Below are 26,809 nucleotides of genomic sequence, written 5' to 3'. Positions count from 1 at the left end.
CCTTTAAAAATTGAGTAGTTCCCTCAATTCCTCAGGGATCCCATCATCAGATCAGAACCAGATTAATATGGGACCAACTTGGAAGTAGCTCCTTTCGAACAAAAAAAGAATTACTCAAATCGGACCACGGGTCTCGGAATAATCGGTGAACATACATAAAAAAAAAAAAAAAAAATAGCCACAACCGAATACAGAACCTCGTCCTTCTATGAAATTGAAGTCGGTTAAAAATTGAATTTAGCGCGGAGCAGGTACCAGGGCCTCATGAGTTACGAGGAGGTGTCGTTGACCAACCCGCCGCGCCGGGGGCGCCGGGCCCGGCGGCCGGGGCGCGTACGAGTATGAAGGTATCGCAGGCTGCGGCAGCTCGCGTATCTTAGCTGTATACTTTTAGTTTGTTTACCTAAGTATATGATTCTACTAGTTGAAAGTATTATTTTTTTGTCTCGTAAAAAAAGTATTGTATACAATAGTGATATAATCAAGCTTTTCAATCTCGTACCTTAACCTAAGCAACTCAGCAAGCTTCGTTGCTTAAACACGGTACTCGACTAAAAAGCTCTCTATTATATCACGATTGTATAAAATACTATTTCAAAAATGTTTAAAAGTGGTGGCCGAGTTGATATGACGTCCGACTTTCAATCAGGTCACGGGTTCAAATCCTGGCTCGTATCAATGAGTTTTTTGGAACTTATGTACGAAATATCACTTGATATTTACCACTAGCTTTTCGTTGAAGGAAAACATCGCGAGGAAACCTGCATACATCTGCGAAGAAATTCAAAGGTGTATGTGAAGTCCCCAATCGGCCAATGCCGATGGCTATTTTTAAAATAATAAAAATAATAATAAAAATAAGCCCCCAGGGCAGCTTGTGGCGAGCTGTTGGGGAGTAACGACCCCACGGATCCGAGTGCTCCCGAGAGTCGGTCAGGGTCTCCGTCTCCGGCGTGTCTTCGTCGGTCGGAGTGGACCCCAAGGGGACCCGCAGGACTCTCAGCTCTGGCTTGCCTTCATTGGCTAGCGTGGAGCACACGGGTCCGTGGGGTCGTTACTCCCCAACAGCTCGCCACAAGCTGCCCTGCGTACTTAGCCCAATGGCTAGCGTGGGGACTATAGCCCAAGCACAGCAGTGAGACGTATATAGGCTGAATTATTATTTGTATCTCCTTGTATTTCACGGGCCTAAAAATCCCGGTCATTTGATAGGCTTGCGTGGGGATATAGATCCAACACGTAGAGGCCCCTTGGAGAGCTTTAATGCCACGTTCAATGCCATGTAGAACGCCTGCTGGAACCCGTTCACAGGCGCAACAATAGACACCCATGAACCGGTAATTATTATTAGTATTATGACTGTAAAATATCTAAGCTTTTCATTTGTTCGGTAATAATAGTTTCTTTGATAACTCAGCTTGTAGTTTTTGAGTTTATCGCGAACATACAAACAGACATACAGACATACTGTAAACAGAAAGTAATTGTAAATAATAATGAAACAATATATGTATTCATAAGAGTACCGTAAAATGGGGTGAGTAGGTTTCGCGGGGAGAGTTGCGTTATGAATGGGGATAGAAGGTTTGAAAGGGGGGAGAGATGGGTTTTAGGGCTACTGCTACAAAAATAATGTATTCCAATTTAAAATGGAGCTATAGCTATTAATACTCATAATAATAAAAAAACGATCCAACAATCTTCCAAAATCACCTGTGTATGAAAACCCATCTCACCCCAATTACGAGGGACTACGGGGTGAGGTGGTTTTTCCTGTTTATCGTCAAAGTTGTGAAATGGAACTGCCCAAAATAAAATAAAAACTAAAATACAAACGTCCGGAACACTTATTATATACACCATTCAGTTTGCATATGTAAAAATAATATGTTATCGAGGTTTGAATGTCAGTTTTGCTCCTACCATAGAGTAACTTATACTAGAGCGGTACTGTCATAGTAAATTTTGTAACCCCAGTGAATTCACTGCCATCTGTCGACACACTTTAAAACTAAAAATGAAGATTTATAAAAATACGATAAAATGTATTTAAATATAGATAAATGATTTTTTTTATTTGCATTAATTATTTTTATGATTTTGACGCATGTTCTTTCACTGATATGCGTTAAAATTGTTAAATAACAAACGAAACCGTCAACGAGAATCAAATTTTCTTGATTTTCGAGGCACACGTTTTTTCCTTAGACTGTATCCATCTATTACGGAGTTATATCTATCTTTGCTCCTACTCACCCCATTTTACGGTACTTTCCCTTTTCGTTGCATAGCAATAGATCATCCTGTATAACACAATAAAAGAAACTTGTTACTCCAGCTAATATAAAACATCCTGTAATACAAATTTACTTCGCGTCCTCAAATTTGTTTAACTTTACAACTTTGTCCTGAGGCCGGAACGATTGCCATACAAATTACTAGTTTAAAATGGACCTTAAATCCTTCAGGACAAGGTCCAAGTTTGTTCTAATGGTGATGTATAATATCAAAGATAGATATAACTCCGTAATAGATGGATACAGTCTAAGGAAAAAAGTGCCTCGAAAATCAAGAAAGTTTGATTCTCGTTCAGAGGGCGCTACTAGTTTTGGCCTACAGTCGTATAGATGGCGTTGACGGTTTCGTTTGTTATTTTACAATTTTAACGCATATCAGTGAAAGAACATGGGTCAAAATCATAAAAATAATTAATGCAAATAAAAAAAATCATTTATCTATATTTAAATACATTTTATCGTATTTTTATAAATCTTCATTTTTAGTTTTAAAGTGTCGTCGACAGATGGCAGTGAATTTACTGGGGTTACAAAATTTACTATGACAGTACCGCTCTAGTATAAGTTACTGTATGATAATATTGACATTGTAGGGTAGTCAGTTGAGTTCCGATCCTTATCGTAGAATAAGGGTGTTTCATTTATCAGAATTTTTGATTTTTATGTGACTGCTCGAATTCTGGTTCTCACTAATGAAAAAATATAAACCAAAAAAATGAAAATTATATATATTTAGAGGTTGCACAACAACAAAGATTACCTCATAACGTACGTTAGACCGGGCCGTGTCCGGGCCGGAGCTTCCGGCACTTCGTTTTCTATGGAAGGCATCACGTGATCACCTGTCATGTCATTTAATTTAATTTAATTTAATTTATAACCTATTTTAATTTAATTGTAATTTTTTATTTGTATTATTGTGGACCATTGTTGTCTGGAGTAAAATAAACGATTATGATTATAGAAAAGTAAGCGTCGGAAGCTCCGGCCCGGACACGGCCCGGTCTAACGTGAGTCATCCTTAAGTGTCGTTTTCAAGCAAAAGGTACCACATTGTCGCGTGCCATAAGGAAGCTCTGACAGGTTTCTCGTATAAAAATACAAGCAGTTTAGTCACAATTTGGTACCTTTTGATTGAAAACGTCACATTTAACCAACGACTGCAGTCGAGGGTAGAAAGAGCTATAAGCGGCTACCATCAAATCTTAATTTTCACACATGATGTATTTCTTTTCTTTTTACTTATTGGAAGCACTATACCATAGAGTAACTTATACTAGAGCGGTACTGTCATAGTAAATTTTGTAACCCCAGTAAATTCACTGCCATCTGTCGACACACTTTAAAACTAAAAATTAAGATTTATAAAAATACTATAAAATGTATATAGATAAAGGATTTTTTTATTTGCATTAATTATTTTTATGATTTTGACCCATGTTCTTTCACTGATATGCGTTAAAATTGTAAAATAACAAACGAAACCGTCAACGCCATCTATACGACTGTAGGCCAAAGCTAGTAGTGCCCTCTGAACGAGAATCAAATTGTCTTGATTTTCGAGGCACGTTTTTTCCTTAGACTGTATCCATCTATTACGGAGTTATATCTATATTTGCTATAATATATAGTATCGTACTATATTTTAGTCACTTGTACTATATATTATACAAAAACAATATAGTACGAAAAATACTATATTTTCATCACTCAAGAATGGGGTATACAAATGTCACCGATATCGCATCGTATGCGACTTGGATTTTTAATTCGTCTCAAATCGGCGTCTTATTTTTTTCAAATTTCCCATTTTTTTTCTATATTTTAACAAATGTAATGTATAGAAAAAAGGTGGCAATTTTTGAACCTCTATCCGGATTGCGGCCGGACTTGGCAAGTGTCCGGATTTTTAAGAAAGACCTCACGATACAGTACACCACAGAGCGCAGCGCGTCGCCGGGGCGTCGATCAAGCTACGCCAAATCTCTGTTACATAAAATGTCCGGATTTTTAGGGTGATGTCAGGATTTTTATCAGGTCATTTAATTCTTTCATATGGCAACCCTAACTATACCCCAAATTTATTCGGGGAAATTCGCCGGGTGCCACCATTCCATTGCGTTAGGGAAATATAGGAAAATCACTTTACATTTGCGATCTTTCAGGAGAGAAGTCAATAATAAACACCGGCCTATATGTAGGATCATGCGTAGTGCAGGATTCTAACCGATAAAATCTTGGTGCAAACAGAACTCCGAGAACGTCTCTACTAATAATTATAAACTCAAAACGTACTATGTCTGTCTATCCATTAAGTTCTATTAGAATAGAATAGAATAGAATGAGATTTTATTCGTAAGCACAAAGAAACAATACATTACATAATACAAAAGAAAACATAAAATAAGATTAAAGTGCCACGAAATGGCCTCATCTCATCATGTTGCTGGTGACTTCCAGCGCTGATATTCCGATGAGACCATCAAGTGAGAAGAATCACGGAAGGTAACAGACAAGAAGAAAAGATACATAAAATAACATACAACGAACAAATAGTTAAATACTGTATTGGCATGGAGATATAGCCCCGGATATCACATACACGACGTTTATATACCTAAGTAAAATTTAATTCGATATTGGAGTGATACAGAACGGCCACGCACCGCCCCGCCCCGACTCGAATTACCTCGCCCCGCGACAGCATATTGACGGCCGTTTGCCGGCAACTTACACTAAGGCGCATGACGCGTGTACAGACGTGCCGTTCACACATAGAAACGCGTTATTTTTTATGTATAGCGTGTCCGCCCTGTGCTATTGATGAGCGAAAACCGCATGAAAACAGTAGTTAGTTTATCGCGAATATACAGTACAGAGTACTGACACTGACAGACAGACGCCCCGGGGGACTCTTTTTATAATATCAAAGATAGATATAACTCCGTAATAGATGGATACAGTCTAAGGAAAAAACGTGCCTCGAAAATCAAGAAAATTTGATTCCCGATCAGATGGCGCTACTAGCTTTGGCCTACTGTCGTATAGAGGGCGTTGACGGTTTCGTTTGTTATTTAACAATTTTAACGCATCAGTGAAAGAACATGCGTAAAAATCATAAAAATAATTAATGCAAATAAAGAAACTCATTTATCCATATTTAAATACATTTTATCGTATTTTTATAAATATTTATGTTTAGGTTAAAAGTGTGTCGACAGATGGCAGTGAATTTACTGGGGTTACAAAATTTACTATGACAGTACCGCTCATAAGTTACTCTATGGTCATAGTAAATTTTGTAACCCCAGTAAATTCACTGCCATCTGTCGACACACTTTAAAACTAAAATTGAAGATTTGTTAAAATACGATAAAATGTATTTAAATATAGATAAATGGTTTTTTTTATTTGCATTAATTATTTTTATGATTTTGACCCATGTTCTTTCACTGATATGCGTTAAAATTGTTAAATAACAAACGAAACCGTCAACGCCATCTATACGACTGTAGGCCAAAACTAGTAGCGCCCTCTGAACGAGAATCAAATTTTCTTGATTTTCGAGGCACGTTTTTTCCTTAGACTGTATCCATCTATTACGGAGTTATATCTATCTTTGCTATGACAGTACCGCTCTAGTATATATAAGTTACTCTATGATAATATGTAGTGATTCTGGAGCTACTTTCCTTCTGTCTCTATCATTGTATAGGTAGTGTAAAGTGTGAAAACTAGCAAAAGAACTATAAAATTGCTTCATTATCAGTCACTTCTCGTCCGATAATACTGTACAGTCCAAGGCAAAAATATCGATCCAGACAAATGGCTCAAAAATATGTAAACACGACTTTATTGTCTAAGGTGTAAGAGCGTTCACATATTTTTGAAACTTTGGAAATGTATATATATTTATGCCCTTGACTTCTTTAATCTTAAGTTCTTATGAAACTTGTTTCATAATTTAAGCAACAATTATAAACGAAGACGCTGGACACGTAATTCGGACCGCGGGACGTAACCCTCTTTTCGGCAGTCGGGTAAAAATTAGGAAACCCTACTCATGTGACAACTGACAAATAGACCTGCCGCAGCCGCGCAAACAGATGAATCACTTACTAAATATGTATATACCTGAGTGCGCGATGCTAAGAAGGATAATGTGTTTAACAGTCTATATATATACACTGATTTAAACTTTCACGATTTTTACTCATTATTATTTACAACGACGGGACTTAATCGCGTAAAATAACTGTGTGTGTTGTGTGTCGACCCGGTAACATCCCTAGTGCGCAAAACGTTCAAGTTAATAAACAAGACCAAGTGCGGGTAGTTCGAAAAACTCGCGCGCCTAGAAGATGTTGATGTCAACTTTAGCCTGTCTTCTCCGAGACCACGGGGACAACGCCGTCCTCGAAACGTCGGAGGTGGGTTTAATACTTATTTTACGCGATTAAGTCCCGTCGTTGTAAATAATAATGAGTCTATATATATGTTCTTGTATGTATGTATCACAGCTCTACAATGTACGAGATTGACTGTTAAATACGAGTATCAAGTGCCAAAATCGGAATTATGTCGAGTGTCATATGAAGTATTAAATTCAGAAACAATATGATTGCGTAAATTGTTTGCTGTTGTGACGGTATATTTCAAAGAGAATTAAAAAGAGTGCTCCATACAGTACCGGCCAATAATATATCACCGTTGAGTGTTTTTGTATGAGCTTGTATAGAGTAAACAATAGGTTAAAAATTATGCCATTGGCCTTCTGCTAGATTTGTCCAAAGCCTACGACAGAGTATCCCATCCAATTCTACTTAGTAAATTACACGAAATAGGTATCCGAGGCAATGCTTACAACTGGTTAAAATCATACCTTAAAAACAGACAACAATTCGTGCAAATCGACCATTACTATAAAGATTCCGGACAGCTTCAAAAAATTCAATCTAAGTGGCAAACTGTCAACAGCTCCATTCCCCAAGGCAGCGTACTGGGATGTGTGCTCTTCTTAATATACATAAACGAACTCCCAAAAATTACTAACCATAAATGCGTAGTATTTGCCGACGATATCTCCCTCCTATTTAAACACGATAATGACTCAAATAATAACTTTTCACACATAAAGGAAACCTTCTTTGACATATCACAATGGCTACAAGACCATAACTTAATTATAAATACAGCTAAAACAAAGACTATACAATTTCGACCACACCAGAAAAGACCGACTGACTTGACATCACTATTACTAGATTTAAACATAAAAGAAGAGACTGAATGTACCCTGCTAGGACTAACTATTGATACCCACCTAGACTGGAAAAAACATATAGCCAAAGTTAAAGCAAAATTATCTTCCTTCCTTTACGCGTTCAGCATCTTAAAATCAAACACACATATCCAGTGCGCCCTGTCCGCTTACTACGCATATGCACAGTCTTGGCTTAGTTATGGTTTACTGTTGTGGGGCCATAGCAGTGACGCTCACGACCTCTTTATAATACAAAAAAAAATGCATCCGTATATTGGCAAATATTCCACAGACCGACAGTTGCAAACCTCATTTTCAGGAACTTCAAATATTGACTCTCCCCTCTCTGTATATCCTGGAAATAACTTCATTCGTCAAAAACAATTTACACCTATTTGAATTTAATAAGAGTGCACGTCGCAAAAATAATCTCATTCTTCCGGAACCAAACTTAGATATTTATAAAAAAGGACCGTACTACCGAGCAATAAAAATATATAATAAGCTACCGAAATAAAAAATACACAAAAAAATCACTTATTTACAAATAAACTCAAGTCCCTTCTATTAAAAAAACTATACTATACCATCGAAGAATTTATGCAGGATGATCTATTATGATAGTAAACAAAGTTCCTATACTTAGAAAATATTAAAAAGCAATAATATAACGTTAAGAAGTGTTATCTGTAAGTACTAAATGTTATATTTAATTTATTTAGTATTTAGTTAATGTAGTTTTAAGGATAATTGTCATACCCTACCAGGGTGCCATGTGTACTTTTTTAATTGTAACATCTATTGTATTGTACCATGGTTTGCAATAAACGACTTACTTACTTACTCTAGTTTGTAGATTGCATATTTTACCAGTCACTTTATACAAATATATGATGAATATTGCAATGAAATACTGTGAATTACAATAGAATACAGCATATTGCTAAAAAACCTCTAGTACAAAAATGAAGGCTACAATACATTTAAAAAAAATCGCACTTAAACTATCGTGAGACATATTTCAAAATATTTATAAGTACGGTTTTTACTCACTATTTTTAGTCGCTTTTGGCGACATGCATGGAAGCCTATAATACCTAGGGTCAAGCGGCAAGTGTGTTGTGACGATCGCGGGGACATCACTATGTCACTCATCACTCACTAGTGCAGTGTGCTTGACTTCGTTCGATACAGCCGCCCTACCAGACCTTCACTTGACGACTCCATCTGCGGACTGCCCCGCGCCCCCCGCCCCCGCCCCATCAGCGCGTGCGCAACGAGCGACGAGGCGGGCGGCGCGGGCAGTGCACGACGTCAGGCCTCCTTCACTCGCTCAAAGCCACGCGCTATATGCCTACCGCTCGGCGTATCGTCGACGATATAATCGACAGAGGGCCGCCGAACGCCCGCCTGAGCGCTCGCACCGCACGTTTCCCGCGCTTACGCTTCGAAATACCGAAACCACGTAATTATTGTGCAGTAGATGGGTGTAAAAGTCAAAAAACAAAAGAAAATTTGTCGTTTTTTTAGGGTTCCTTACCCAAAGGGTAAAAACGGCACCCTATTACCAAAGATAGATATAACTCCGTAATAGATGGATACAGTCTAAGGAAAAAACGTGCCTCGAAAATCAAGAAAATTTGATTCTCGTTCAGAGGGCGCTACTAGTTTTGGCCTACAGTCGTATAGATGGCGTTGACGGTTTCGTTTGTTATTTAACAATTTTAACGCATATCAGTGAAAGAACATGGGTCAAAATCATAAAAATAATTAATGCAAATAAAAAAAATCATTTATCTATATTTAAATACATTCTATCGTATTTTTATAAATCTTCATTTTTAGTTTTAAAGTGTGTCGACAGATGGCAGTGAATTTACTGGGGTTACAAAATTTACTATGACAGTACCGCTCTAGTATAAGTTACTCTATGCTATTACTAAGACTCCGCTGCCGCTGTCCGTCTGTCACCAGGCTGTATCTCATGCACCGTGATAGCTAGACAGTTGAAATTTACACAGATGATGTATTTCTGTTGCCGCTATAACAACAAATACTAAAAAGTACGGAACCCTCGGTGGGCAAGTCCGACTCGCACTTGGCCGGTTTTTTCATTTCCGAGAGACGAAGAAAGGTGAGTAGTATTTAAAATCTATCTTTATGAATTTTGTCACTATTTATTTATTTGAACATAAGTAGATAAATCGTAAATTAAGGAGTTTTTTGAGTCAGGTATTATAAGTGTTGTTTTTAAATATTTGATTGACTAATATAAAATATAGTTGATTCGCAACATTCGTTTTATTACAATAATAACATAAGTAACAGTACAACCCTAGCGCATTCTTACGATGACGCGTTGGCACGTGGCTCGCACGGCGAGTAAGGCAGTCTCGGCTCTTTGTGCGCATACTTATGGTACATTTCTTCTCGTCCTGAGCAGCAGGTATTATTATTAAGATTTTGTAGGCTATTATAGAGTAGGTATTTTCGCTTTTGTATGGGAATGATGTATCTGTTACGTAGTAACTATTTATTAATCTGTGATATGGATAAATGTTTTTTTTTATTAGCATTAATTATTTTTATGATGTTGACCCATGTTCTTTCACTGATATGCGTTAAAATTGTTAAATAACAAACGAAACCGTCAACGCCATCTATACGACTGTAGGCCAAAACTAGTAGCGCCCTCTGAACGAGAATCAAATTTTCTTGATTTTCGAGGCACGTTTTTTCCTTAGACTGTATCCATCTATTATTGTACATATCTATCTTTGGTAATAGGGTGCCGTTTTTACCCTTTGGGTAAGTAACCCTAAAAAAACGACAAATTTTCTTTTGTTTTTTGACTTTTACACCCATCTACTGCACAATAATTACGTGGTTTCGGTATTTCGAAGCGTAAGCGCGGGAAACGTGCGGTGCGAGCGCTCAGGCGGGCGTTCGGCGGCCCTCTGTCGATTATATCGTCGACGATACGCCGAGCGGTAGGCATATAGCGCGTGGCTTTGAGCGAGTGAAGGAGGCCTGTCCATATTTAAATACATTTTAACGTATTTTTATAAATCTTCATTTTTAGTTTTAAAGTGTGTCGACAGATGGCAGTGAATTTACAGTGGTTACAAAATTTACTATGACAGTACCGCTCTATCTTATTATATCCTCTTTGATTATATCAAAGATAGATATAACTCCGTAATAGATGGATACAGTCTAAGGAAAAAACGTGCCTCGAAAATCACGAAAATTTGATTTTCGATCAGATGGCGCCACTAGTTTTGGCCTACACTCGTATAGAGGGCGTGGACTGTTTCGTTTGTTATTTATAATTTTAACGCATACCAGTGAAAGAACATGGGTCAAAATCATAAAAATAATTAATGCAAATAAAATAAAACATTTATCCATATTTTAATACATTTTAACGTATTTTTATAAATCTTCATTTTTAGTTTTAAAGTGTGTCGACAGATGGCAGTGAATTTACAGTGGTTACAAAATTTACTATGACAGTACCGCTCCTTTGGCATCCTTTCTATACCATCCATAATTTATACGTCATTATGACGTCGCTGACGTCACTGCTACCTGGGTTCGTCACACCAAGTAACAGTCTCAGCTTGGTGCCACGCTGGTTAGATGGCCGTATCACCGCGGCTGGGGCGACGCGCTGGTGGAACTCATTACCCGGGTGACTAATCACCGGCGGCCGTTTGCTGCGACTTGCTGCGACCCACCACTGAGGTGTTTCGTTCCGGTACTATTCTATCTATCTGTTACATATATGAGGCCAGTGGTATATACTGTATAGGGCCAGTTGGTAGTAACATAGAGTAACTTATACTCACGGATTTAGATTTTAATAAAATAGAATATTATGTATAAATGTGTCTGTAATATTTAAGGATTTTGGATTTAAATTTTGGCAATTATATAGCTCTCATTACGTGCACAAATAAATCATTTATTTATCTATCTATCTATCTATCAAACAAATAATTAAACATGCCGAAATAAAGATATACTTATTTAGGTAAACTTATTTTTACATTAAGTAAGTACGAGGTAATAAGAACTCTGTAAGGCCGATTCACATCGTGCCGACATCATAGTCACCCTAATGAGTTTGACAATGTTATCTTGTATTTTTATCGTAAACTTTAATAGTTGAGGCTTACCTGTGAAAAGATATACCACAATCAACAAAACTTTAACTTCTGCAACCTTTCACACAACATCTTTTACCCATTTTATACTTTATTTCGCAAATAAATCTTGAGCGCCGCCATTCATGTATTTTGTAAATTTCATTATCAAGTTGGGGATACCAATTAATATTCAAAGTTACTACAATGTCTACCATATTAAAATTAATGTATTTTTTGTTGTGCACATGCTTGGTTAAATCAGTTAATAATATTGACATTATAACTATTTACAAATTACGTAAAAGATATCAGAACCGCACTCTGAATATAGCACTTAAATAATATAAGAAGGTATTTAATTTTAGTAGTTATTGATATAAATACTACCAAAATGGTATTTTTTTAACATTGGCAACATGTGCGAGTGGGACACCGCGACCCACTTTTGCTATCTCATGTGGACCGTTTTCTCTAGTCTGGTACGAACACCTTTCTGGCTCGGTGATAAGGTTCAATTTAGTATGGCAAAAAAAGTGACAGCTCGCTCCTGTTTAGGGTATAACTTCATGCTTATACTAGAGCGGTACTGTCATAGTACATTTTGTAACCCCAGGAAATTCACTGCCATCTGTCGACACACTTTAAAACTAAAAATAAATAGAGTTTTGAATGATTCACGGTTAGCTTCACTAGACTTATATCAAAGATAGACATAACTCCGTAATAGATAGATACAGTCTAAGGAAAAAACGTGCTTTGAAAATCAAGAAAATTTGATTCTCGATCAGAGGGCGCTACTAGTTTTGGCCTACAGTCGTATAGATGGCGTTGACGGTTTCGTTTGTTATTTAACAATTTTAACGCATATCAGTGAAAGAACATCGGTCAAAATCATAAAAATAATTAATGCAAATAAAAAAAATCATTCATAGATCATAAAAACATTTTATCGTATTATTATAGGTATAAATCTTCATTTTTAGTTTTAAAGTGTGTCGACAGATGGCAGTGAATTTATTGGGGTTACAAAATTTACTATGACAGTACCGCTCTAGTATAAGTTACTCTATGGTAGTAATGTGCGTAATTGATCTCGAAACACACAGATATAGTAAGGATGATGTTAAATTTTATTACAAAATCTAGTTGAATAGATTGAAAATGAGCCATTTATAACAATAAATTGGACAAAAAACCGGCCAATTGCGAGTCGGACTCGCGCACGAAGGGTTCAGTACCAATACGCAAAAAACGGCAAAAAAATCACGTTTGTTGTATGGGAGCCCCACTTAAATATTTATTTTATTCTGTTTTTAGAATAGAATAGAATAATAGTTATTTGTTATACAAGGGTGCAAAGTTGTATTTTACCCGCGTGTGGAATTGAAACATGAGCAAGCGAAAGGATTCCATAGTTGAACCACAAGCGAAGCGAGTGGTTCTAAAATAGAATCCTGAGCGTAGCGAGTGTTTCAACACACGAGAAGTAAAATACATTTGCACCCGTGTGTAACACAAAACTTTTCCCCTCACTATAGCGAGGAAAGTGCAACATCCACAGGCGTTAGATCATCTTCATCACTGGAATCACTAATTTTTTTACGATATTATAACAGAAAACACTAGAAACTCTGATTTTTACGTGAGTCGGTGAGAAGAACAGTAAAAATTTTGTTGACAATGTTGACATTTCTGTTCTGACGTATGAAATGTCAACGATGCGTTTTGAAATTGCATCGACTCAACTTGTGCGTTCAGAATTAAATTTAACATCATTATAAAAAATATAACGTTTCTTATGGAATTTTAAGGTTTATGACTTAAAATTATTAAATAAAGCTAAATATGGTATTTTTTATTACATTCTCAAACCATTTATTTAATGATAATTAATATCGAACGAACCATTATTATGAGCGTTTTAAATTTTGTTATCTGTCAAGCTACTTAAACACGCTCCATCCAAGGTCTTATTACTTTCCCCACTAGTGGATAAAATGCGTTTTTCCCCGCTTGTTTTAAAGGATAATAAACGGCTTTCCGAGCTAGTGAGGGGAAAAACTTTATTTTATATAATTTAAGTTACAGTAGTACGAGTATTTGTTGTTAAAGCGGCAACAGAAATACATCATCTGTGAAAACTTCAACAGTCTAGCTATCACGGTTCATAAGATACAGCCTGGTGCCAGACGGACAGACAGACAGCGGAGTCTTAGTAATAGGGTCCCGTTTTTACCCTTTGGGTCCGTACCCAACCGTAGGGTTCCGTAACCCTAAAAATCACAACTGAATACAGAACCTCCTCTTTCTGAGAAAAGAAGTGGGTTAAATAGTCAGAAATGTATATATATAAGCAAAGATAGATATAACTCCGTAATAGATGGATACAGTCTAAGGAAAAAACGTGCCTCGAAAATCAAGAAAATTTGATTCTCGATCAGATGGCGCTACTAGCTTTGGCCTACTGCCGTATAGAGGGCGTTGACGGTTTCGTTTGTTATTTAACAATTTTAACGCATATCAGTGAAAGAACATGGGTCAAAATCATAAAAATAATTAATGCAAATAAAAAAAATCATTTATCCATATTTAAATGCTACCATAGAGTAACTTATACTAGAGCGGTACTGTCATAGTACATTTTGTAACCCCAGTAAATTCACTGCCATCTGTCGACACACTTTAAAACTAAAATTAAATATTTATAAAAATACGATAAAATGTATTTTTTTTTTTCATTAATTATTTTTATGATTTTGACCGATGTTCTTTCACTGATATGCGTTAAAATTGTTAAATAACAAACGAAACCGTCAACGCCATCTATACGACAATAAGCCAAAGCTAGTAACGCCCTCTGAACGAGAATCAAATTTTCTTGATTTTCGAGGCACGTTTTTTCCTTAGACTGTATACATCTATTACGGAGTTATAATCTTTGATGCTACATATAAAATCCAATCTGTAATGGATGCATTCCACGAGAATGTCCCTGTTAATTTGTGTTAACAGCGCCATCTGTGTGACACCCTCTATACTGTATTGAACTCTCGATACAGTATAGAGTCGCTTATCTACTTTACGCACCCACCAGGGTACGTAGTTCAAGAGAAGGCCCATAGGTGGCGCTTTAATCAATTAAATACAGTATAGAGTCGCTTATCTACTTTACGCACCCACCAGGGTACGTAGTTCAAGAGAAGGCCCGTAGGTGGCGCTTTAATCAATTGGATACAGTATAGTCGCTTATCTACTTTACCAATGAGGATATAATAAGATAGAGCGGTACTGTCATAGTAAATTTTGTAACCACTTTAAATTCACTGCCATCTATCGACATACTTTAAAACTAAAAATGAAGATTTATAAAAATACGTTAAAATGTATTTAAATATGGATAAATGTTTTTTTTATTTGCATTAATTATTTTTATATGATTATGACCCATGTTCTTTCACTGGTATGCGTTAAAATTATAAATAACAAACGAAACAGTCAACGCCCTCTATACGAGAGTTGGCCAAAACTAGTGGCGCCATCTAAGCGAGAATCAAATTTTCATGATTTTCGAGGCACGTTTTTTCCTTAGACTGTATTACGGAGTTATATCTATCTTTGACTTTACGCATCCTCCAGGGTACGTAGTTCAAGAGAAGGCCCATAGGTGGCGCTTTAATCAATAGGTTTAGGATAGTAATTGGTAACAAGAAAATATGATTCTCGTTCAGAGGGCGCTACTAGTTTTGGCCTACAGTCGTATAGATGGCGTTGACGGTTTCGTTTGTTATTTAACAATTTTAACGCATATCAGTGAAAGAACGGGTCAGTCATAAAAATAATTAATGCGAATAAAAAATATATAAATATCTGTCTATTACGGAGTTATATCTATCTTTGGTATGGAGCAAATACCGGTTTCCGACCCCTGTATGAGATACAAACATACAGTTTAAAATTTCGAGTTTACTTTATGCAACGATAACCCTTATGTATAGGTACTAGTTCATACAAAATAAAACGATTTTGTACTGGAAAACGATTTATGGATTATTTACGCTTGCCATTTGGTAAATAGGCAATGTACACGAATATTCTGCACATCATTTTGAAGCTCGATATGTCTGTTAAATTAAAAAGTAAACTCAACAAAAAACTGTTACCCGACTGCGACTTAGCGGTATAATTCTGAAAGTCGATTTTGTATACAATTGTATGGAAAAAATTACGAGTGCCTAAATTATGAGCGGTAGTGTATTCCGAATAGTCCAGCTAGGTTAGGGCGCCGAGATTAAATTTTAAGCTCGCGGACTGTAAAAGATTGGTAACCCCTGCCCTAGTGTAGGGTCCTAATCCTAAAGGTTACAAACTTCATCGTTTTTAAAACCTCTTTACTTTTCGTCCAAACACGCTGATGGCTTGATTTGGGTGTGAGTGGACCCAGTAATTCTTTGCCAGGTCTTTTCTTCTCATTCATGAATCCTCCGTTGACAGAGTCGAATAATTCGTCAAAAAAAAGAATAACGTCCGCGGTTTCCTTGCTTGACGGATCTAATATTCCTTTCTCTGTAAAATAATGATAAGACTTATAGTGTAAATGTTAAAAATAACGTAAAATAAAGAATAAGTATCAAAATGTAGCATACCTAAGTAAAAAAAGTTTAGCTAGAAAATAATATTCTTGAACTGTAAAAAATAACTAATTTTAATAAGATGCAATTTGTGATATCGGAAGCATATAAAAGATCTCATTTTATTAATATAAGCTGCAGTGCTAAATCGTGACTGAGTGTAGGTGCATTACCAGCAACCTAAGATAGATATAACTCCGTAATAGATGTTTACAGTCTAAGGAAAAAACGTGCCTCGAAAATCAAGAAAATTTGATTCTCGTTCAGAGGGCGCCACTAGTTTTGGCCCACTGTCGTATAGATGGCGTTGACTGTTTCGTTTGTTATTTAACAATTTTAACGCATATCAGTGAAAGAACATGGGTCAAAATCATAAAAATAATTAATGCATTTAAAAAAAACATTTATCTATATTTAAATACATTTTATCGTATTTTTATAAATCTTAATTTTTAGTTTTAAAGTGTGTCGACAGATGGCAGTGAATTTACTGGGGTTACAAAATTTACTATGACAGTACCGCTCTAGTATAAGTTACTCTATGCCCCGGCTGCCTCGGTTAAGTGGTGCTTAACCTCTTTACCGAGAGAGGAGATATTGTAGCGATGCTACATACATTGATATACAAAAGAACCTACCATTAAACCTCCAAAACATCAATGTCAGATTTTCAACAAAATAACATGTTTTCCAGTATAACACTTATGTAAAACTGAAGCATACCTTCTCAGCTGTAGGTTGAGTAGGATATCCAGCCTATTAATCAGCTAACTTGAAGAACAGGTTAAGAAAAGCAAATGATCTTGGCGAAACTTGACATCCAAATTACATCATAACCCCTGTACAGAACTTGGCCAAAAGCATATCAAAATGTTCCTCGCAGTTCACTGAAGCTATTTAGATCGGTCACGTTTCGAGTTATTTAGTATTTTCAAAATCATATATGAAATCATTGGTTGATTTAAAAACGAAAATGTAGGTAAATCAGGCAATGACGTTTATCTGTCAAAAATGGAAGTGACAGTTTTCACGGTTGCGTTCCACGCACAGATAAACGACATTGTAAATAAAACGAAGCAAAGGATGGCATCAAGTATAAAATTATTAGTAATAAACATGAGTCTTGTAAAGTAGTATTAATGTTAACAAATATATATTTTATTTAAACATTGTTCGAATTAGAAAGGAGTTCGAGGTGATTTGACGTTCGGAAGGCAAGGGCGTATTGGAACGTTATCTGCGAAAAAAAAAATTTTTTCTTGGAGGGAAGACAGATATTACAAATATTACAATACTCTTTGGTGACCAAGACCAGCCTACTGACGCGCAGTATATATCGGTGAGTATTAAATATTACGTTCTTTGGTTTATTATTTAATACGAAGTTGTTACCTAATGATTCAGTCCTACGTAAAGAGCATAATAATATTATAAACAGTTGTTAATGGTAACAGCGATTTCGTATAAAAGTCGAGAAAATATTTTCTATTGAAAACATTTTCGTTTGTTTTGCATAAAAATATATATATTTTTAATGAGAAAGAACTTAAATATGTGTAATTGCTTAAATAAAACATTAAGTGCCTAGATTATGTGCGAAAATGGCGGAAATGTTGTTCATTCTTGAACTTGTGTATACTTCATTTTATTAGCATTAGAACAAAGGAAATGGGTTCAGTAAAGGCAAGATGAGAAGACGTGCTAATAGAAACCAATAATTTTTATTTAGATATTGTAAAGATATGGGAACTGATCAGTGAAACCACCTCAGTTGATTATAGACTGATTTATTATTTTCTTGCATGCCGCTACAACCTACCCTACATCTTAATCTACCCACATATAAATACTGACAGATATTAAGTAACAAAACGTGTATACTTTCAACGACTAAATCTATCAATTTGACATTTTTGCTCCAAAATCGTTACCGGGCGCTTAATATAAAACTTGCCTTGCAGTTACCACAAACTCAGCAAGCAAGACATAAAGCAAGACAAACCGGAAAAGATGGCTGACTGGGGCAGCGGCTCGAGGACAAGGTACAAGGCTGTGCTTTCGGAGCAGCAATCTTCTGTTGCATTTGAAGGTAAATATTGAAGTACTTAATCAGTTGTTACATTTATTTTGAGTACTTATATTAAGTTCTCGTTGCATTCACAATTATTTAATCACCAGACAGCAGCAGCCAAATCAATACCGTGTGGGTATATGAATTTAAATAAATTACTTCTACTAGGGTTCTCTTTAAAGCGGTCTGATTACCAGTCCGCCGGTCGATGTAGTTGTTCGGAACTGTCAAATTTTTGTTCGAACTGACAGGCTGATATCGTCCGGCAGACTGATAACCAGTGGGGCCCCTTAAGTTGGCGACTCAGGACATAAGAATTATATTATATTATGATTGGTGCAACCGCCCTTAGATACGAAATCTACAAAATCAATGATTGACGAAAGTTACTTAACATAACATCTCACCCTTCTTTCAGACGAGGCAATAGACCTGGCCGTCATAGAGGGCCAGCTGCTCCCCTGCCGTGTGACGCACTTCGAGTCGTGCGAGAAGTTCTACGTGCAGCTGGACATGGATAAGGCGTCGCTGGTCGAGAAAGCCATCGCGAACTACGACGTCAACTTGGTACGTACCTGACCATCATAGTGGGCCAGCTGCTCCCCTGCCATGTGACGCACTTCGAGTCGAGTAGTTCTACGTGGACTTGGATAAGGCGCAGCTCCGTCTTCTCCAAGTCGATGGCGCTCCAAGTCGTGGCGCCATCTCCGACGTCAACGTCGTAGGTACGTACAGTAAATGTAGCCACGTGGAAGAGTACTTAAAATAATTTATACAGAGCTTTATTAACAAGAGAATTACATAGTCATATTTTCCGAAATAATTGTTTCGAAAGTGGAATAGTTATTTGTGCAACAAGAGAGGAAAGTTGGTTTTTCTTGCGAGTTAATTTTGAGTCACGAAAAAGCGAAAGATTTTATAATTGAATCAAAGCGAAGCGAGTGATTCTGAGTTAGAATCTTAAGCGTAGCGAGCGACTCAAAAACACGAGATGTAAAATAACTACTTTCGTGTTGCACACATAATTTTTCACCTCAGTAGTGAGCAGTGTTGGCCGTAATTGTTAATTTTAATTAACCATTGATCAATTTTATTAACCATTAGTTCCGCCATTAACCAATTGCATTAAAGTTAATTCGGATTAAAGTTAATTCGGATTAAATTTTTGAGACGTTAATGGCCATTGAAGTTAATTCGGATTAACTTCAATGGCCATTAAAGTTTCAAAAAATTAATTAGAATTACTCTCAATTGCATTAACGTCTAATAAAATTACATTCGTGATATATTAAAATGAGACAGCAAAATGACCCTGACTGAACCCTGGCAGTAGTAGCAGTACCTACCTACTACCTAGTAGAATTCTGGTTTGGTGCAACACAGACATACATGGTTTTGGTCATTTAAATCGTCTTCGGAGAGCCGTACCCATGATAGAGCTGATGCTGAACCCTGGCAGTACCTAATGGATCTAGGGTTTGGTGCAACTAAGGCACACGCTGTTTTAGTCATCCGACTCGTCTTGATGAGCACTTAGGAGAGCAGTACCCATGATAGAGCTGATGCTGAACCTTGGCAGTACCTAGTGGATCTAAGGTTTGGTGCAACGTAGGCTCACGCTGTTTTAGTCATCCGACTCGTCTTGATGAGCACTTAGGAGAGCAGTACCCATGATAGAGCTGATGCTGAACCCTGGCAGTACCTAGTGGATCTAAGGTTTGGTGCATCATAGGGACACGCTGTTTTAGTCACCCGACTCGTCTTGATAAGCACTTAGGAGAGCGGTACCCATGATAGAGCTGATGCTGAACCCTGGCAGTACCTAGTGGATCTAAGGTTTGGTGCAACGTAGGCACACGCTGTTTTAGTCATCCGACTCGTCGTGATGAGCACTTCGGAGAGCCATACCCATGATAGAGCTGATGCTGAACCCTGGCAGTACCTAATGGATCTAAGGTTTGGTGCAACATAGGCACACGCTGTTTTAGTCATCCGACTCGTCTTAATGAGCACTTAGGAGAGCAGTACCCATGATAGAGCTGATGCTGAGCCCTGGCAGTACCTAATGGATCTAAGGTTTGGTGCAACATAGGCACACGCTGTTTTAGTCATCCGACTCGTCTTGATGAGCACTTCGGAGAGCCATACCCATGATAGAACTGATGCTGAACCCTGGCAGCACCTAATGGATCTAAGGTTTGGTGCAACATAGGCACACGCTGTTTTAGTCATCCGACTCGTCTTGATGAGCACTTAGGAGAGCAGTACCCATGATAGAGCTGATGCTGAACCCTGGCAGTACATAATGGATCTAAGGTTTGGTGCAACATAGGCACACGCTGTTTTAGTCATCCGACTCGTCTTGATGAGCACTTAGGAGAGCAGTACCCATGATAGAGCTGATGCTGAACCCTGGCAGTACCTAGTGGATCTAAGGTTTGGTGCAACGTAGGCACACGCTGTTTTCGTCATCCGACTCGTCTTGATGAGCACTTAGGAGAGCAGTACCCATGATAGAGCTGATGCTGAACCCTGGCAGTACCTAGTGGATCTAAGGTTTGGTGCAACATAGGCACACGTTGTTTTAGTCACCCGACTCGTCTTGATGAGCACTTAGGAGAGCAGTACCCATGATAGAGCTGATGCTGAACCCTGGCAGTACCTAGTGGATTTAAGGTTTGGTGCAACATAGGCACACGCTGTTTTAGTCACCCGACTCGTCTTGATGAGCACTTAGGAGAGCAGTACTCAAGATAGAGCTGATGCTGAACCCTGGCAGTACATAGTGGTGCTCAGGTTTGGTGCAACATAGGCGTACGCTGTTTTGGTAATCCGACTCGTCTTGATGAGCACTTGGGAGAGCAGTACTCATGATAGAGCTGATGCTGAACCCTGGCAGTACATAGTGGAAGTAAGGTTTGGTGCAACATAGGCACGCGCTGTTTTGGTCATCCGACTCGTCTTGATGAGCACTTAGAAGAGCAGTAACCATAATGGAGCTGATGCTGAACCCTGGCAGTACCTAGCGGAACTAAGGTTTGGTGCAACATAGGCACACGCTGTTTTAGTCATCCGACTCGTCTTGATGAGCACTTCGGAGAGCCATACCCATGATAGAACTGATGCTGAACCCTGGCAGCACCTAATGGATCTAAGGTTTGGTGCAACATAGGCACACGCTGTTTTAGTCATCCGACTCGTCTTGATGAGCACTTAGGAGAGCAGTACCCATGATAGAGCTGATGCTGAACCCTGGCAGTACCTAGCGGAACTAAGGTTTGGTGCAACATAGGCAGACGCTGTTTTAGTCATCCGACTCGTCTTGATGAGCACTTAGGAGAGCGGTACCCATGATAGAGCTGATGCTGAACCTGATCAAGAAGAGTCGGATGCCCAAAACAGCGCGTGCCTATATTGCACCAAACCTTAGATCCACTAGGTATAGCCAGGGTTCAGCATCAGCTCTATGATTTGTACTGCTCTCCTAAGTGCTCATCAAGACGAGTCGGAAGACCAAAACAGCGCGTGCCTATGTTGCACCAAACCTTAGTTCCACTATGTACTGCCAGGGTTCAGCATCAGCTCTACCATGGGTACCGCTCTCCTAAGTGCTCATCAAGACGAGTCGGATGACTAAAACAGCGTGTGCCTATGTTGCACCAAACCTTAGTTCCGCTAGGTACTGCCAGGGTTCAGCATCAGCTCCATTATGGGTACTGCTCTCCTAAGTGCTCATCAAGACGAGTCGGGTGACTAAAACAGCGTGTGCCTATGTTGCACCAAACCTTAGATCCACTAGGTACTGCCAGGGTTCAGCATCAGCTCCATTATGGGTACTGCTCTCCTAAGTGCTCATCAAGACGAGTCGGGTGACTAAAACAGCGTGTGCCTATGTTGCACCAAACCTTAGATCCACTAGGTAGTGCCAGGGTTCAGCATCAGCTCTATCATGGGTACTGCTCTCCTAAGTGCTCATCAAGACGAGTCGGATGACTAAAACAGCGTGTGCCTATGTTGCACCAAACCTTAGATCCACTAGGTAGTGCCAGGGTTCAGCATCAGCTCCATTATGGTTACTGCTCTTCTAAGTGCTCATCAAGACGAGTCGGATGACCAAAACAGCGCGTGCCTATGTTGCACCAAACCTTACTTCCACTATGTACTGCCAGGGTTCAGCATCAGCTCTATAATGAGTACTGCTCTCCCAAGTGCTCATCAAGACGAGTCGGATTACCAAAACAGCGTACGCCTATGTTGCACCAAACCTGAGCACCACTATGTACTGCCAGGGTTCAGCATCAGCTCTATCTTGAGTACTGCTCTCCTAAGTGCTCATCAAGACGAGTCGGGTGACTAAAACAGCGTGTGCCTATGTTGCACCAAACCTTAAATCCACTAGGTACTGCCAGGGTTCAGCATCAGCTCTATCATGGGTACTGCTCTCCTAAGTGCTCATCAAGACGAGTCGGATGACTAAAACAGCGTGTGCCTATGTTGCACCAAACCTTAGTTCCGCTAGGTACTGCCAGGGTTCAGCATCAGCTCCATTATGGGTACTGCTCTCCTAAGTACTCATCAAGACGAGTCGGGTGACTAAAACAGCGTGTGCCTATGTTGCACCAAACCTTAGATCCACTAGGTAGTGCCAGGGTTCAGCATCAGCTCTATCATGGGTACTGCTCTCCTAAGTGCTCATCAAGACGAGTCGGATGACTAAAACAGCGTGTGCCTATGTTGCACCAATCCTTAGTTCCGCTAGGTACTGCCAGGGTTCAGCATCAGCTCCATTATGGTTACTGCTCTTCTAAGTGCTCATCACGACGAGTCGGATGACCAAAACAGCGCGTGCCTATGTTGCACCAAACCTTACTTCCACTATGTACTGCCAGGGTTCAGCATCAGCTCTATCATGAGTACTGCTCTCCCAAGTGCTCATCAAGACGAGTCGGATTACCAAAACAGCGTACGCCTATGTTGCACCAAACCTGAGCACCACTATGTACTGCCAGGGTTCAGCATCAGCTCTATCATGAGTACTGCTCTCCCAAGTGTTCATCAAGACGAGTCGGATGACCAAAAGAGCGTGCGCCTATGTTGCACCAAACCTAAGTTCCACTAGGTACTGCCAGGGTTCATAAGGAGGATGAGTAATACATACTCAAAACTTTTACAAGTTCAGTCTTGCAGACCTTTGATCCCTTGGACGACTTTATAAAATTATGATATTTCTTCTTGTTAATTGTTAATTTTTAATCACATTTTTAATTTTCATTAAAAATTGATTTAATGTTTAATGGTTTGTAAACCATTAACCATTAGTTTGTTTTAATTGTTAATTTTTTGAAATAAATTAACATTAATGGCCATTGATGTTAATGGCCATTACTAATTCATTTTCCGTCAATAGCTAATGGTTAATGGCCATTAACCTTTTTAATTGTCAATTTTTAATGGTTAATGGCATTAGCGTTCGGCCAACACTGGTAGTGAGAACATATTAAAGTTTTGTTTAAAATGTATTTCGAATTTGTAATAGACCCCGAAGTATGAAGTGGCAGTTCATATGGCCTTCACTAAATTAAAAAGCTACTTTGTTTCAATCCCTTGGAGTGAGGAAAGTCGCACTTTTGTCACTCCCTGAAGTGAGGAAAATCGTCACTCCAGGGAGTGACGAAAGTAGGCTTGTTCAAGCTGCTGAGGTGAAAATTTAATAAAGTATAATTTAAAGGGCTTTTAGTTACTATAAAAACATGAACCTACAAATTTTAGCTTGCTAAAACATTAATTATGAATCTTTTTTTCACCACAATTCAGATCTACATCTTTACCGGAAGAAAAAAACGTATTAAAGCACCGTGAAGATATTGATGATACGCTTATTAAAAGATAGATATAACTCCGTAATAGATGGATACAGTCTAAGGAAAAAACGTGACTCGAAAATAAAGAAAATTTGATTCTCGTTTAGAGGGCGCTACTAGTTTTGGCCTACTGTCGTATAGATGGCGTTGACGGTTTCGTTTGTTATTTAACAATTTTAACGCATATCAGTGAAAGAATATGCGTCAAAATCATAAAAATAATAAATGCAAATAAAAAGAATCATTTATCTATATTTAAATACATTCTATCGTATTTTTATAAATCTTCATTTTTAGTTTTAAAGTGTGTCGACAGATGGCAGTGAATTTACTGGGGTTACAAAATTTACTATGACAGTACCGCTCTAGTATAAGTTACTCTATGGCTTATAGTAACTCACTTTACCTTCCATTGTCGCACCTCCGTCGGACGATAACGTGTTTGGTTTTTCAATGAATAAGTATGACCTTTATTTATTTTATTTTCAGTTGATACCGCTAACACAAGATACTATAACGGACGGCATCCACTGCGCAGTGAAGCACGAGGGTAAAATCTACCGCGCCATCTTGAACGACACGTCAGACGCAAACAACGTCGTCGCCGTGTTGCCCGACTATGGCAACACTGTCACCACATCATTGGCCAATGTACGTCATCATCATTTTTTTTTATATTTTTTTTTTAATAACGGCTCACCTTACAGAGTTGTTATTGTTATATATATATAACTACATAGTATAAAACAAAGTCGCTTCTTGCTGTCTGCTATACCTAGTCGGCTCATAAGTTCTGTCATATACATAGTATCAAATAAAATCAAAAGTTTAAGTTTATTCCGTATAATTTGTACAGCGTTTGAAAGCTTATAAACTAGAGAATCTAAATGTATAACATTTATTCAAAATGACCGCCATAATTATCTACACAGGCTTGAAGTCTTCGTGGCCAGTCGTCAATGGATTCACGCACCAGTTTCATGTCGATATTGGCCACTGCCGTAGCAAGAGATTTTTTCAGCGAGTCTAGATTTGCATGAGGTTTTGAGCACACCTTTTCCTCTAAATACTGCCATATTTTATAGTCTAAAGGATTAAGATCTGGGCTAGAGGAGGGCCAATCTTCATGCCGTATAAAGTCTATTTTATTGGAGGCGAGCCAGGCTTGTGTAGACTTTGCCTTATGGGCTGGAGCAGAGTCCTGCTGGAAAACCCAATGCTGGTTTAGAAACATCGTATGGGATAGTGGTTTCACAATATTAGTCAACACCGTGTCTTGGTACACTTTGGCACTAGTTTTTACTCCTTTCTCACAAAAATGCATACTAGTGACGCCCGCATAAGAAACTCCCAGCCAAACCATCACAGATGAAGGCTGATGACCTCTTTGAATACGGGGAATGCTATTAGACGCTTCTTTACTATTGCCAGCGTACACTCTATCATTTTGTTTATTACAGTTTTCTTCTATGTCAAAAATTTTCTCGTCCGAAAACAGTATACAACTGTGCTTATTTTTAGCGTACTTCTTCAATAAAGCTTTAGATCTTTTAAGCCTTAAAGCTTTAAGCCGACCATTGAGAAGATGGCCAGTTTTTCGTTTATAAGCACGAAGTCTCAGGTCTTGATTAAGCACTCCTTTCACCGTGTTTTTGCTCAAACCCATCTGGAGGGCCATAACTTTTTGTTTCCTAGCGGGATTTCTGGCAATGCGTGCCCTAATTGCTTGTACAACTGCTGGAGTCCTAGCTGTACGCGGACGACCGCTTCTTTTCTTGTCATTTAAACTAGAGACCTCAATGTATCTTTCTATGGTACGATACACAAATCTTAGAGAGAATTTTAAATTTTCAAGTAGCTTAAAAATTTTAGTCGGCGAGTGACCACAACGATATAGTGCAATTATTGCGGTACGGCTATCTTTAAAGAAAACAGAAAATTGCAAAATTATACTACTCAAATATTTAATAAAGATTCGAAATTCAAATGCAGAACGGTTTTTGTTTTAGGAGTTCCAAATTTAAATTTTAAAGGCCAGTGACAGAACTTATGAGCCTACTAGGTATTATTAACAGCAAAACGCACTAGGTCTTGAGTAAACGATTTATTTTAACTCGATACACAACAATGCTTGACCGACGCTTCCGTAGATCCGGCGCCAAGCCATTTTGACAGCTCGCGCTCATGACAACCGTCCTGTCAGTTCGGGGCGCGTTCCGAACTCCGCTAACAGTCGGCCATCTGACCAAATAACCTTCGCCCTCGAAGGTGTCTTCCACCCGTGCCGCGCTGAACTTCACCACCACACTTCACAGCTCAGCTCAGCAGCGGTAGTTAGCTCACTAGCTCTGTGAACCAATCAAACAATCTGAATGCGTAGCCCGTACAAACCGTTTTTGTTTCAAAAGCCTTTCCACTAACTTTCTACATCAACTATTAAAGTCTCTAATAAGTAATAACCTATAATATTATCTCTTTTATCACGATAAAAACAGACTTCTATAATTTACTTTTACAGTTTACATACTTTTAGAAACT

General features: G+C 38.3%; 1 protein-coding gene across 1 annotated transcript in view; it reads left to right on the top strand.

Annotated features, from left to right (window-relative positions):
* The window catches only part of LOC134753807 (uncharacterized), a 68,515-nt gene that overhangs the window by 29,394 nt on the left and 12,312 nt on the right, over nt 1–26,809 (top strand). The window contains exons 7-9 of the mRNA XM_063689749.1: nt 18,301–18,428; nt 18,829–18,977; nt 24,761–24,922. Of these exons, the coding sequence (XP_063545819.1) occupies nt 18,301–18,428; nt 18,829–18,977; nt 24,761–24,922 (439 nt within the window). The remainder of the gene's footprint in view (nt 1–18,300; nt 18,429–18,828; nt 18,978–24,760; nt 24,923–26,809) is intronic.

Source organism: Cydia strobilella, chromosome Z, assembly GCF_947568885.1.
Source record: "Cydia strobilella chromosome Z, ilCydStro3.1, whole genome shotgun sequence".
Lineage (NCBI taxonomy): Eukaryota > Metazoa > Arthropoda > Insecta > Lepidoptera > Tortricidae > Cydia > Cydia strobilella.
The sequence above is the reverse complement of the archived record's forward strand: the minus strand, read 5'-3'. Positions and strand labels throughout refer to the sequence as shown.